Source organism: Echinops telfairi, unplaced genomic scaffold (genome assembly GCF_000313985.2).
Source record: "Echinops telfairi isolate 266 unplaced genomic scaffold, ASM31398v2 ScPeMD7_6;HRSCAF=24_1, whole genome shotgun sequence".
NCBI lineage: Eukaryota > Metazoa > Chordata > Mammalia > Afrosoricida > Tenrecidae > Echinops > Echinops telfairi.
This window is the reverse complement of record NW_022103903.1, coordinates 17918577-17934195: the sequence shown is the minus strand read 5'-3', so window position 1 is coordinate 17934195 and position 15619 is coordinate 17918577. Positions and strand designations below refer to the sequence as shown.

Sequence of the window (15619 nt, the reverse complement as noted above, 5' to 3'; positions counted from 1 at the left end):
CAGTTCCTATCTGTACCAGTGTACATCCTCTGGTCTAGCCAGACTTGCAAGAAATGAAATCTTTAACTGGAATTAGAACCCCTATCTTTCTCCCAGAGAGTGGCTGTGGGTTCCAAACTGCTGGTCTTGCAGTTAGCTGTCCCACCCTTAATGCACAGTGCCACCAGAGCTAAACTAAAGAAAAAAACTAGGAACCCTATACAGAACTATGATGTATTTCTAGCAATTAGAAAGCAAAATTAAGACAGAAATTATAGTTAAAATATGGTTTAAATAATTACTAAAAGTGATCCTTTAACTAGTTTATAAGGTAGCCTTTTAATATTGTGTAAAATAATGAAACATAATTATTTAACTTTATTCTATCTTGTTTGAAAATAATGCCTTCTACATTTTAGACTCCTCTGAGCTTCTTGATTGCATATTCTTCTCAAGACGGAGTATGGAAAAGCCTGGAAGGGGTTCAAGAAAAAGTAGCTTTGTTGAAGTTGAATGCTATATTGTAAGAGTTTATATTTAGTTTGTGAGGACTTTTAGAATGTGAAAATAGTATCTGGGCCAAAAATTTTGCCTTTTTCCCCTTTTTCTCTTATACCAAGCTCACCTTTCAGCTTTTCATCATACGCTCACCCCCCTTGTCCAATGCCCACAGATTCTGTCTCTCCTGATTCCTCACGCCCTCTGCTTCCACAGCCATCGTGGTAACATGATTAGCCAGAGGAGCATAAACACAGAGCATACATGTTTCTGAGCTACAGCAGAGGAATGTGCCATGGAGCCTTAATAACAACACTTACTCTTCAGGAGATAAATCAATAACTGTGTCACTAAGGCCTATATATCCCATTCACCTCCATGAGCAATAATGCAACGGGCCGAGTCACCACCATCCTTTCCTCTTGAATTTTAAAAGCAACACTATAAGAAAAATAAATAAATAAAGGTATCTCTCTAGGAAGAAGGAACCTTTTCAAAATTCCTCAGTAGTTCAGACCTGTTATTTTCATAGCCAAAATGTTACTTTATGAAAGTGTGTCTTGCGGACACTTCCAGAGGTATCTTTGCACCACAGCTTCGTAGTTCTTCATTGTTCTATTACATCCTCAGCAGGGCTACAATTCTAACACCTAACTCCTAATTCCAGTACCAAGTGTCATTGCTTTAAGGAAATTTAAATCTAAATTAATGTCCCATGGGAATTTGCTAAGGATTCACTTCACTTCAAAATCAATACAACAGAACAAAAATCACATCCAAATGTGCATACTAAATGTTACCAATTATTTTTCCATGGTATTAAAATACATAGTGAAAAAACTTTTGATGTAAATTACTACTTTAAGAATGAATGCTATATTTTAAAACATGCCCTAGCATGACATTTTAAATTATGAACCGATGAAATATTTTATTTAATATAAATAAAATAACAATATAAACAACAATAACAACAACAACAATAAAAATAAGTATGTTGAATTTTGGGTCAAGAATAAAATACTGCTTATTATGACTATAGTAATTTTAACTATTTGGTTGCTTTTAAATTTATTTACTTTATATCATGATCTTTTGTTTTTTCATTTACACCTGATTGATCCAGCAGAAACAACAGTGCCACTCTATGTTGTACTTCTAGAATCTGGATCTAGATAAACCTTAACAATATTATGGATAAATCAATCATGACCAAATATTCAGTCATACAAATTTTAGGATAATGAAATATAATAATACATTATTTAAATACAAGTAAAACGATAGCATTAGATGTCTATGAATCTCATGAGTATACACAGAGATTTTTTCTGTTTTAAACCAGCTTATTCTTTTTTTTTTTTGCTTATTGCTCAAGATTTTATTTCCTTCTTTACATCTTTTTTTTCACTTAAAAATTTTTTTATTAAATACTTTTATTGGGGGCTCTTACATCTCTTATCACAATCCATCCATTCATGCATTCTGTCAAGCACATTTGTACATATGTTGCCATCATCATTTTCTTAATTCACTTTTAAGTTGTTTATCATTAAGAAATGGGTATATTACTGACTTTTATTAATCATACATTGTATGGTCTTTCTGAACTTATTTGTTGTAGTAGGATTTGTGTGTGTGTGTGTGTGTGTGTGCCCATCTAAATTCCTTAAGATATTCTACATACGGCCATGTCGTCTGTATGTAAAGAAGACAGTTTTATTTTCATTCTGGATGCTTTTTATTTCCTGTTCTTGCCAGATTGGACCTCGACTACAATGCACTTCTTCCAAGACGCTGTGGAGGAGAAGTCGTTCGAACTGATCCCCTTGCTTTGTCCCCAGCCTGTGGGAGAATGGATCTGTTCTTTCAACATTTAGTATGATCTGATGACACTACCATAGCACTGTGGGATCTGAGAAAATTAAACTCCAAAGCATGCACTTTACATGGGCACCCTAGCTGGGTGAAGAACATTGAATATTAAACCAGCTTATTCTGTGTGGTTTATAGCAGATCAAGAGTTTTCAGACCCACTCAAGCAAATTTTGAAAAGTCTTATGGTTCAAATGCCTACTTATCATGTCTAACAGCAAATTCTAGAGAACTATACAGTGCATATATTTTTCCATCATTCTCAGAAGACTAGATTTCAAATTAGCATAAACTGCTGTTCTTCTAAGAACATCATAGGACCCATAGCATAAATAGAAGGCAAAATAGTCTAATTAATAATGGATAACTTGAGCTTCCTCCGCTCTGTGATGGACGCCAAGGGCAGTGACAACCACCAGATTGGGGTATGGGCGTCATGGATGAGAAAGGAAGAGAGGGGCAGAGACAAAGAGACAAGGGGGTAATGGGGAGAGAGGCCTGAGGAGGGAGGACAGACAGGAAAAGGAGGAAGGAAAATAGAGCCAAAGAGAAAAAGGAGGAGGGAGGGGAAAGGAAAATGTGGTGGGGAGGAGGGAAAGAAGGAGGGAGGGGCATCACATAAGACCAAGTATGAGGAACTGAGGAACATGCAAGCTTTAGTTTGCAATTTGGCATTAGTCACTGGGCGGCCCCAGGATATTGAATTCTGCTCCCAGTGCATTAGAACCCTGAGTTATACAATGAGGAATAATAATATTTTTAAAATTTTGATATGTGAAATACTGCAAGATCAATCTGATGAAAACCTATTCCCAGAAATGGGCAGAAATTCAACACTCCTCAAGTGTACCAATAGCTTCTACCTGGACACAGTTGAGCTTGTTCATCAGCGCCTTGTAATTACTCACACCAATAAACGTCTAAATATGCACTGCACCTCTTTCATCGGACAGCCCTGGTGAGATAGTCACATAAAACATTAATACAAATTATGCACTGTTATACCACAGAGTCGAGAGGATCTGACTATATGAAAACCCAGATATATGGCATTGTCTTATTCTACTGGAGGCTCTGTTTTATGGATATAAATTCCAATTATTTTGATATTTAGTATGTCATTCAGATATTTGTTTGTGAGATACATTTTTGATTGAAAGCATCAAAGGCAATGACAAAACTTATTATCAAAAGAAAGACAAGGACAATATGAAGCATCAAGAACACTCACACAAATAAATATTCTAGAAAGCAGACAGGTGTTAGTGCAAGACATTTATCTAGAAAATTGTAAACTCACTATCTACTGAGCTATTTGGTTGACTTAAATTCAAAGAAACCAGGACTACATATGTTAGGTAGCTAGCTTAGGGACAGTGGGTTGTCCCTCCGGTGCCTGTAAAGGCCCCCATAGAGGAGGTTGGAAAGAAATCAGGCAACCATTAGACACCTATGAAGACCACAAACTGAGTATGCTCATACTCAAGCCCCCAAGGCCAGGTGGGAGGTACACCTGGGCAGGTCAAACTAGGCCCAGTCTCATGACATCACCCAGGTGAGCCTAACTCAGCCAATGGGGTCAACCAATCCCATCAACCACAGATAGGGGGAGGGCTAGAATAAAGGCAGGGAGCACACTCTGGGATGCTCTCTTACCCTGCTTCAGGTCAGAAGCAGGTAGAAGGGGAAGGAGACCTGCTAGGGGGCTCACAGCCTCTTGGCCCACATGCTCTAAGCCTCTAAGGTTCTTGGGCTTCTGGTTTCCTGGGATCCCTCCCAAGTTCTGTATGCATGGGTGCTATTTTCCAGGTGGTTTTTCAGGCCCAGTTGTGAACCCATTCGAGACTGCAGATCCTGAGACTTGTCTTGTCATTCAGAAAAGCCACTTGGATTACAAAACGGGCTTCAGTGTGAATTATTTCATCGTGTGAAGCCAAGAACCAAGGTATTACTGACTCCAGAAACCTAACATAGAGTAGCATTAGTTTTTTCTATGTTCTTTTTCTATCCTTTGCTGATTATAACCACTATACATTTTTGGATACAATTTGTAAGCCATAGGTTTAGAATTCCAGCTCAATTATTAAAGTTTCTGTTCATTATTACAGGAAGCTAGTGAACAATGACATTATTCCCCTCCTTGATATTTTTGCAATCCACTAAAAATTATTAAAGATAACAAGCTGGAAAATCAGATGAGACCAGCAATAACTCTAGATAAACTGAGGCAGTTTATCATCTATCCCAAACCATCTTTGTCAAACATAACTTTAAAGATTATAAATAAGAATGAAGTTTTCTAGAGAATGAATACTGAGTTATAGTCTATAAAGATGGCCCTTCTAGCCACATTTCCTTATGTAGTACATTATAATTCTGGACTTCATACACCTATGGCTATAGTTACATTTTGCAGGGTACAATTAACACCAGATCTTAGTTGTTGTTAGTTGCCATAGAGTGGGTCCTGACTCATGGCAACCTTATGCAGACAGAACTAAATACTGCCTGGTTCTTCACCATCCACGCAATTGTTTCTAGGCCTGAGCCTGTTATTGCAGCTGAGTTGTCCAACCATTTCCTAGAGGGCCTTACTGCTGCCCCTTTACTTTAATAGAAGTCTGAATCAGACCACCTCCTTTGTTTCCTGGAGGGCATCTGTAGGACCCCTCCTTAGAAGAGGGTGTGCACCAACCCACACCCTTTTCTTTCGTGAGGGCATATTTTTTTGTTCTACTTTAGTAGAGGGTGTGACTTAAGGCATCATCCTTTGTTTTTTTCAATATATAATGGTACTGCCATGTAGTTCAAGCACACATCACTTCACCTGGGAAGCTAGAACTCTATTTCCTGGTAGAGCGTGGCTTCAAGCAAGAAAACCTGCTGTGTTTTTTGGACATTTCTGGTTTCTGTCTCTAGACCTTGCATTTGGCTCACTGCTGCCTGACCTTCAGATTTGGGACCAAACCGCATCCACTATCACTCAAGCCATTTGCTCAAGGCTTCTGAGGGAACATTGCAGCAAATCACAGAACCCAGGGATGTGAGGGGAAATACTCAAGGAAGGAGGTGCGATGCGAGGGTGGGAGGTGGAGTGGGGGGTGGAGGGAATGGAGCAGAATAGTATCATGGAAGAGCTGGACTTTTAAGACATCAATAATTTCCAACTTCTTGGAACTAGGCTGGTATTAATTCTTCTAAAAGAAATCATTGCCACATGTATTGTTTTTAGATACCACAAAGTCAGTTTGAAGCCATAGCAACCTTATGCACCCAAGAACCAAACACTGCCCAGTCCTATGCCATTTTCACAATTGTTCCCCTGAGCCCATTGTCATAGCCCTGGTGTCAATCCATCTCTTTGACGGCCTTCCTCATTTTTTATGCCCTCTACTTCCAAACATGATATCCTTCTCCAGGGACCAGTCTCTCCACATATACTATGTAAAAAATATCAAATCACTATCTTCAGCCCTGTCGTTAAAATATAATGTAATAGTCAGGTAAGTAATTTTCATTAATTATGAAGCTACTTAAAAATATTTTTCCACTTCATGTTTTTGTCAACTGATAACTACCTTAAGTACCATTATAAAATTGTATGAATTGTATGGTTACACTGCATCATATATTTTATCTATAGCTCTTTTCTCTTTCCATCCTCATTAATTAATTTTTAGTGCACCTGCCATTGTAAAGTATTTTATAATCTCCCAAAGAATTTATTTATAACTTATTTTTGCTTTTCTAAATCTTTGTTATAGGACAATAAATATTTTGGATTAGATCAATATCGGTAAACTGAACAAAAAATACTTTATTGCCTAAGTAGTAGAGGAACGTTTGCTCATACCTTACTATAAAGTACTAATAATAAGTCAGCCCACTCATATGCAAACATTAATGTTGGATTAGGCACAGGTCGGGGACATTAGGAACAGCCTGCCCTGCCCTTATTGGACCAAGGCAGCTAGCTTCAATGGGCTCCAGGACAATGAGCCATCTTCTCGGTATCCGGCGGAACAATCACAATGCCACCCTTCTCAGAATTTCACGGAAGGAGAGGGCTTAAGCCTCTGCAGCAGCAGCTCCTGCCCCCACCCTTCTCGTTGCCCCTCCTGACCAGCTTAAAAACGTGCTCTTCATCACAGATAGGCGCGACTTCACTAGCCCCATTCTCGGGCCTGTGAATCTCACCCATGAGCACAGAACAAACCTCTCATTCTCTCTGGCGTGGCCTCAGTTTATCTTTGCGGCGAGCCTAATCATATTTCAAATCATCAAACACAAGCATCATTAGAGGCTCTAGTGAGCTTTGTGCTATTCAAGCACCCGAGAATTTTATAAATATTTCATGCTTTTTAAAAGTCACATTTATTATCCACAACCCTTATATGCATCCAAAAGTTTTCCCAGGCTTTTTTATTCACATACTTTTCAGTGAATATGAATTCACTTGTAGCATTAACCAACAAGTCAATAAATTCAATATAGTTCTAAATAACCAAAGAAAACCAAACTGACTGCCATCCAGTCAATTCTGACTCACAGGGGCCCTGCAGCTGGGGTGGTGAGGAGGGTTATGCGCTGGGATGCTGTGTCCTTGGTTACCCACTCTAGAGACAACCAGTCGCCCCAAAGGGAAGAGATGAGGCTTTCTAATCCTGTGGGGCTCCAGCCTCAGAAACCCACAGGGGCAGTTAGTTCTACTCTGTCCTAGAGGGACACGATGAGTTCTAAATAAAGAGTACAAAAGATCGACCGTTACGAGGGAAATAGCAGCAAAAATTCCCTCATTTTCTATATTTTTGTTTTGGAGATGCATTTGGAGTCCCAAAACAAACTGATATAGATGAATTGCATCAGAATCTATCTAAAACCATAAAAGTGTGTGTATATCATTCATAAACATTCATAAATGGCTCACATAAAAAGAAAATTGGTTCATCTAAAACATTTTAGGTATTACATTATCATGACAATCTTAAAAAATGTAGTTCAAAATTTTATTTGCAACATGGCCAGTCAATATTTCTTACAAATTGCACCTTGCACAACACTCTTGTTTAAAGAAAGAGGGCTTTCCTCATAACTGTGAGAAGAAAACCAGATACAGTAGTGAACGCTCGCCACTTCGCGCTTCGACTTCCGCAGCTTCACTCTATCGCGGTTTTTGCATAACAGCGCATGCTCTGTCATTACTGCCACTGATTGGCTCATACTGTACACGCTTCTGTCTGCATCGCTACGTATCGTAGCTACATATCAGATGCATTTTTGCTTTTGTACAGTGTACTGTAATTGTTTGCGATTTTTAAGAAATTTTATCTAAGCCCTATGATGGCTCCAAAATGAGCTGCTTCTTCTACGCCTTCTGACAATAAAAATAAGCGTCAGAGGAAGATGCTCACCATCCAGGAAAAGGTAAAACTTTTGGATATGATCAAAGATGGCAAGAAAATCGTGGAGGTTGCACGCCATTTCTACTTGAATGAGTCTTCCGTTCGCTCCATCCGTTGTACTTCATAATATAATAAATAATAAATGATAATTGTTAGGTCCAAAATGTTTTACTGCATTTTCCCTTTTTCGTTTAATAAATTGGGTAATACGAGTGTAATGGTGACTAAAGGGTGTTTTTTCATGTCCTCTATGCTCTAACTACGAAAATATTTGATTTACAAATAAGGAATCCTACTTCGCAGAATTTCATTTATCACGGTAGGGTCTAGAACCGATTAACCGCGATAAACGAGGGTTCACTGTATTTCTTTAAAAAAATAAATATATAAAAAGGCTTATGCATTAGATGCTGGGAAATTATATTTACTGGTAACAAGGGCTAAACTAAGATCTAATGAGGTCTTAGCTTTGCTAACCAGCAAATAACATGTTAGGTAGCTTAGCTTAGGGACTGTGGCATCCATTATGCATGCTCAGAAGATTGAGCTACAGGCCCAGGAAGGAGTGGTACAGTGCGCATGTTCAGAGGTTCAGGTTTCAGGCCAGGAAGGGGAGGTACACCTGAGTGGGCGCTACACCTGGATTGGCCCAGCTAGGCCAGGTAAATTCTATTCAGCCAATGGGATCGACCAGGGGCCACCATGCCGCTCCTCAGAATAATTGAAAAAGGAAGGAGCCCTGAGCAAACTCTCTGAGCAGCTTCTAGGGTGGCTGCACGGGGTGAGGGGCCCTGCGGGTGCCTGTGTAAACCCGAAACTTCTTCTAACCCTCATAAAACTCGGATCACAAACCAGGCTTCAGCGTGAATTTTTTTCACGCATGGAGCCAACGACCGAGGTATATCTCTACCCTGAGAGATCTAACATAATAACACTTTAAACAATCATTAAAGGCATTGACATTTTTAAATATATTAATGCCTCTTTTAAATAAATAAGATTTCACATGATTTAACTAGTAATAATTAGTAGGAGTCAATATGAAAAAATGATTGTCAGACTATTTTCAATTATTACTTTCTGTCTAAGCCACCTAAATGCTGATTTCAAAATACCAGCGCTTTCAGTGGCAGCTGCTGCTGTGTCTTTCTCTGTGAAAAACAAGATGTTCATCAACAATCCGTGTTACTTCAGAACATCCTTGAGGCTGTACACATCAGAGGAGTCCATTTATTGTACATTTCATATGCCTTTCCCTGAGATACGGAATAAATAATGTCTCTTTGAGTTAATAAGAATGTAATTAAATTAACTTTACTTAAAGTAGTCAGCCTAACACCTGCCAGTTTTCCTTGACCCTCACCTCAGTCTCTTCAGGACTTTCATAACACATTGCTTGGCTCAAAGGCAAACCAATATTTCCTGAAGTAGCCTTCAGCTATCTCGGAGAATCATCCCCCAAAGCTAAGTCCTGCTCTCTGATGAGTCAACAGAAACACTCAAAAGTGCCTTATAGTTCTGTCTGCTTACTCATGATCAACAGTCCTTTCCTGTAATTATTCTGAAAACTGAATGACAGTAAACACCTGTAATTGACTCTCCCAGAGTGTGACTTCCAAGGGGAAAACAATGTCATCTCTGCGTATCCAGATTTCAAACAGTATTTACTGTCAGATTCTCCACTGGTGCCACCTTCTAATACATTTCAGCGCTTCTAATTTGGAGTTAGTGAATTGCCCCTGCAGCTTCAGGTCACACACATTCCTTCTGAGAGGTAATAAGAATGATTCTTAACAATTCATTTTGCCAGTAGTAACACCCAGAATTACTTATTTGCAAATTACTCTATTTATCTCACACGAAATCATCATTTAAATGTCTGAACAATTAAATGTTTATTTCTTACCGTGGCAAGAACCCTCAATTTCTTCATATCCAGTACTGCATATGCACCGTCCGAGAGGAACCAGCCAGTCGCCGTCAGCTCCACAATACAGTTTCGGCGTGTCACGCTCCTCTGCACTTTTCACACAAGAGCCCTTGACTTCAACCAAAGAGGAAGAATCAACTCGTGGGATGGTATCAGGGAACATGGCCAAGTTACGCACAGTGAAGGGGCACTTTTTGTAGAAAACACGGACGGACACCAGTGCAATGCAGGCCCCGATGTCCTGAAAAGCCAGATAGAATCCTTTCCTCTCTATCGGTCCCACCTCTCGAATTTCAGTGTTGAGTTTGAGGATTCGATCACCCAGATCCATCTGGGTAAAACTCTCATCTGCAGCAATGGTGTCGATCTTTGAATACTGGCTTGGCTTGAATTTCATTCCATGAGACTCATCTGATTCCATATAGTAGAGATTAAAAGTTTCTTTGCAAGTCCCCAAAACCCACGGGATGCTGTTACAGTCCCTCAGGGTGAACTTCATTTCCACGTAAATTTTCTGAGCGGCATCGCGGGATATCCAGTTGGTACGAAGCCAGTTGTTCTGGTTCGGTTCCATCACATTGCATACCTGGTATGTGTGAATCGGCCTATTGTGCTCATCCATTTCAGTAATGGCATCCCACTGCAAAAGGGGGGGACAAAGTGGTAGAACCACAGTTTGTAAACAGAAATACTTAATCCTGAAAGGTTCTGTTTCAGCAAAAGGAAAATAAATACAAAAGGAAAGAGATGTTCTAAGTGAAGCTGCTCAAAACATTAGTGAAAATTGGGCATTTAACAACTAACTTTTAGTTGGGAATGTGGGTTCTGCAGTCAGCTTCCCTGCATGGATCTTGCCTTCTTGAGTACTGGCCACATGGCCACATGGCCAAGGGCACCTTTGTGTTATCTCTGGTTTCCGCAACACTGAACCCTGGGGGGTTATGACTGGACTGCTAACCATCAGCACTTTGACCACAGTAAGATGAGCTATCGCCTGCTGTCAATGTTGACAGACTCGGAATTTCTAGGAATCAGTTTGACCGTTTCCCATAGAGTCACTATGAATCAAAATTCACTAGTGGATGTTGGATTTGGGCTTTGTGTTTTTCTCAACTCTAAAATAAATAAGGTAAAAATAGTGGTCTCAGGGTTGTTATGAGACATTAATGAGTTAATATATGTAAAATACTTATGCCTGGCATACTACACGAAGGTCTTATTGCATCCATAATCTGATAAAAATAAATATATTCATAGCAAATATGCTCTATATTTAACTGCCTTCATATCCAACATGGCACAAACTGAGGCAATTCTACTGTTATTAAATATTTACATGATGATTTTGCAACAGATTTGATAGAAAAGGCCTTAGACTTATTCAAGGAATATGTATCAGACATTATTCTGCTTTAACATTTCATTATTTATTGAAAGATTGATGGTTCAATTCACCCAAAGACCTTTTGGAAGAAAAGGCTAGTAATCTACTCCTGAAAGATCTACCAGGGAATATTGAAGAAACACAGGCCTACTATGAAACATGAGATTTCTATGACTCAGAATGTATACTCAGGCAACTTGTTTCCCTGTCATCATGTAGTTTATTGGTGTCCCAAATATATTTTGTCTGGTTAACAAAAGAACAAATAAATTTGTTTTTTCATTTAAAAACAAATTTATCTTGGAAAAATTACAAACATAATGCTCCATAGAAGCAAGGAAGGTGAAAATTTGTCTCACGTATTTTGAACATGTTGGCAGGAGACACTAGTCCTTGGGAATGGATGTGGTAGTTACGTAATCTGGTGTCAATTTGGGACTTGAGAGGATTAAGAGTGAAGAGGCATAGTCTAGTAATCAGGATTACTATGAGGCCTCTGTGTGGGCCTGGACTTCCCTGAGGATTCTGGGAATTCCAGTTTTCCTCCTTTGGGGCCGGAGACCAGCTGTGGGATCAGTCCCTGAGAGATGCTCTACTGACAGGACACATGGCACTACACTGACAGACTCCCTGCCCTGAGAACTAAAGGATCCATGTGGAGCCCCTGACAGTGCTGAGATGCTTACATAGCCACTGGATCCACAAGACTTCCCACCCACTGGCCTGTGATCTTCCTGCATTCGGCATCATCACATGTGTTCTGTGAGTCTGAAGAGGACTTTGTAGATTGGTATCAGACATATGGGTTAATATTTGACCAATGGACTTAATCTGGACTGGGCTGGGATGTTTTCTCAATATTGTATTGTATATAAAGTTCTTTCCTGTACACATAAGTGTGTCTATGAATTTGTTTTTCTAGTCTATCCAGACTAACACAATGGGCATCATGCTTGATACAGTTGCTGCAATGGTCTCAAACATAAGAACAATTGTGAGGAGGGTGCAGGACAGGGTACTGTTCTTTCTGTGAGCCATTACCAATTCAAGGCCACTTAACAATGACCACTGCTGTCTCATGAAACAAGAAAATGAGAGTCAAAAATATGTCAACTGAATAACATGGCAGAAAGTGCAATGGGGAAAATAAGGAGGAGAAAAAAGGTTATAATTTTAAATAGTGTGGCCAAAAAGGGCATTATAAACGTAGTGACAGTTAAGAAATGTTTTGAATTTTTGATAAAACAGCAATAAATTTTGTGTATATCTGAGGGAGAGGGCAACAGCATGTTCAAACACTCAACAGACAGAAGTATTAGGTTCTATTTTCAGAAATACACAAGTATTCAGGGGAAACACACTAAGTAATAGGACAGGAAGAAGAGGGGGACTAAATTATAGTGTTATAATAATTTTAACAGGTCATAAGCATTTTAAGTAGGCTAGCTTTTAATTTAAGTTTGATCATTTAATTACCTTCACTCCCATGTGTTTGCACATAAACATTCTGCTACTTAATTTCATAGGCATACCTTATTTATACTATTTCAATATATACTAAAAACCCTTTTCAAAATTTAGAAATTAATTGGTATAGTCAGTTTTTATATGACTAACACATTAGATTTTAAATTACATATTCAGATTGTAATTTCATTTTATTTGTATAGTAATAATCCAGCATTTTCAGTATATTTTCTAAATCTGGTAATTTTAAAGCATTTTAGAGAAAATGTGATATTAGAGTTTCTAATTTCCATTAGGCTACACTAGAAATTAATAATTATTTGTTATACTGAAGAAGTTTCCTGAAACCAAATCATGTGGCTAGCAGTTGGGCTGCGATTCACATGATCAGCAGTTCTAAACCACCAACAGCCCCACCATAGAATGATTGGGCTTTCTATTCCTGTAAACTATTACAGTCTTGGGAACCCCACAGGGGGGTCACTATGAGTCAGCACTGACTCGATGGCAATGAGTGTTATAAGATTATTTAAAGCATTCTAATTGTAGCTTCTCATTTTAATTAGGTGTCTAAATGTCTTCAATCTTAGCATGTCAGAGGATTTAGGATTTTATTACACTTAAATGTAAAGGAAACCAGTGCTAACATAGCTCATGTAAACTGTAAACTTCTAAAATGTTCCTGTAAACCAGGATCAAATAAAAATATCTTACAATGCCCACAATCAATGTCCAAAATTCAGAATGTGTTATCTATGAAAAGCCTATAAGGTACCCATGAAATAATTAGTTTTATTTTGCCTATATTTCTATCCCAAACTTAGTGTATTTCTCAGGGAATTTGTATACTTATCACTCTTTACATCCATCTTCTATTTCCCATTTAGTTGCAATAGAACCCCAATTTCATGTAAACCCAGAACTTATTGCAATGTAAGATTTTTTTGCAGATGTCACCAAGTTAAGATGAAGTCATTTTGATAAGGGCTGACCTTCAAACAATGAATTGTTTTCTCATAACAAATGGGATATAAGGCTCCTGGACACAGGCACACCACAAGGATAAGATCATATAACAACAGAGCAGGGATTGAAGTGGTTCATCTAGAAGACAAAGAATGCTGGCAACCACCTGATTTTCTAAAGGGGTACAGATGTATTCTTCTCTAGACTTGCGCCTTGAATCCAATCTTCTAGCCTCTATAACTATTAGAGAATAAATCACAAATCGCAGTTTTAAGCCACCGGATGTATGATGATTTACTACAGTAAATTTACAACACTAAAATAAAGAGTAGAGAGCTACATTGTCGATGAATTCAGTTTGAACAATTACATTTCAGTAATTTTAGACCATATCTTACTAGATAAATAAAATTATAATCCATGTTCATAATATTATCAAGCCTTGTAAAATGGGATGAATTTAATGATAATTAGTAATGTTGAATTGTGTTTAGGGTCTTTAGAAAAATGGAATTTCTGAAAATACTGCATAATTTTCTATATGTTGGATTTGAAAGTAAAGGTGGGGAAAGTTGAGGGGAAAAAGTGGTAAGAATAGAAGAAAATAACAAGTACTTGCTAAATTAAAGCTGATCAGTGCCAACCACTCAGCATATACTAAAATACACTCAGATAATAAGGGATGTGATTCTTCTCAAAGATAGTGCATAAGGACAATTACAAAACATTGCATCACTTCCATCCTAAATTTGTGATACTATTACAGGACACACTGTTGTTTTTCTTTTCTAACTTAAGGGAAAAAAGAAATCAGGACTAGATTTAAATTCCAAATAGTCCAGCTGGTTGTGAAATATTATTTTATTCAATAACATCTTTAAGATTCATTTATAAAATTTGAATCTGATTCACTAAAAGAAGGATAGATAGTCAGCTCTCCCAGGATGTGGGACGCATACCCTCAGACTGAACTAATCACAAATCAGAAATATTATGAGAGGGAGAATAAATAAATAAATAAATAAATATATATATATAATCAAAGCAATCACTCAGAGGCTAAGAGGGAGCCTCACGTGATACATGGGAATTATATTATATTAAGTATTAAAAGATGACAATACAAAAAGGGCTAAATCATGGAGACAACTGAATCTGCCATTAATTCTGTTATTAGGATGGTCAATTCTGTCACATTGATTGGTTATATACGTAAGTCCTAACTAGAAACAATCTAAATCCTCAAACTCAATATTATATATATGTGTGTGTGTATATATATATATATGTGTGTGTGTGTGTGTGTGTATAATTATTTCCCAAAGATATATACTTTTTCATATTTAGGACATATACATGTTAATTTTATAAATGTTTTTAAAGGCAAAGGATTTTCAAACCAACTTATTTATATATTTTTCCTTTTCTCTCTGCATTTCTTGTTTCTATTCCTCTTCCTTTCCTAACTATTCTGACTTTGTTCTTGGGTAAATCAAAAGGCCCTTTTGATTCAAATGGTTAAATATTCTAAGGTGTGAATATTGTGTTGTTGCTTCCACTATACATGGGTCTGTTGTTTGTGTGACAATAGAGCCACGGAAGTGAGCTGATTTCGAGACCTGAAGCGTGGTGTTTAAGGGGGATAGTCTGAGAGTGTTCCCCAGTCTCCATCTGAAAAATGAGTCCTGTCTTTTATAAGATTTGGAGTTTTGCTCTTTGTCCAAGTCTGTCTAGGACTTTTTGAGTGTTGTTCTCTCACCCACTCTGACCAGGACCTTCTAATGTGCTCCCTTTCAGAGACATTGGCAATGGTGGCTAGAGCTCATATAGTTCTTGTGGCCAGAGATCATGATGTTCTTTGGTCCATGAGTTCATTGGACTCTTTATTTCTATGAATCTTTGATTTTCTTCTCTCTTCTTTCTTCTAGTCAAGGGCAGACCAATAGTTGTTCTTTAGATGTCTTCTCAGGAGATCTTAAGGTCCCAGTTTCTACTTACCAAAGTAGGGTGCAGAATCATTGTCTTTGTGGACTATGATAGTGAACTAAAATTGCTTAGCATAGCTTCCATCCAGAGATTTTGTAACTTGCATGCATTGGCTGGCTGGGAGCATGCAGA

The 15619-nt window shown here is 38.1% G+C and overlaps 1 protein-coding gene across 1 annotated transcript in view; it reads right to left on the bottom strand.

Annotated features, from left to right (window-relative positions):
* EPHA6 (EPH receptor A6) overlaps positions 1-15619 on the bottom strand; it is a 1133516-nt gene that overhangs the window by 896359 nt on the left and 221538 nt on the right. The window contains exon 3 of the mRNA XM_045286264.1: positions 9661-10324. Within this exon, the coding sequence (XP_045142199.1) occupies positions 9661-10324 (664 nt within the window). The remainder of the gene's footprint in view (positions 1-9660; positions 10325-15619) is intronic.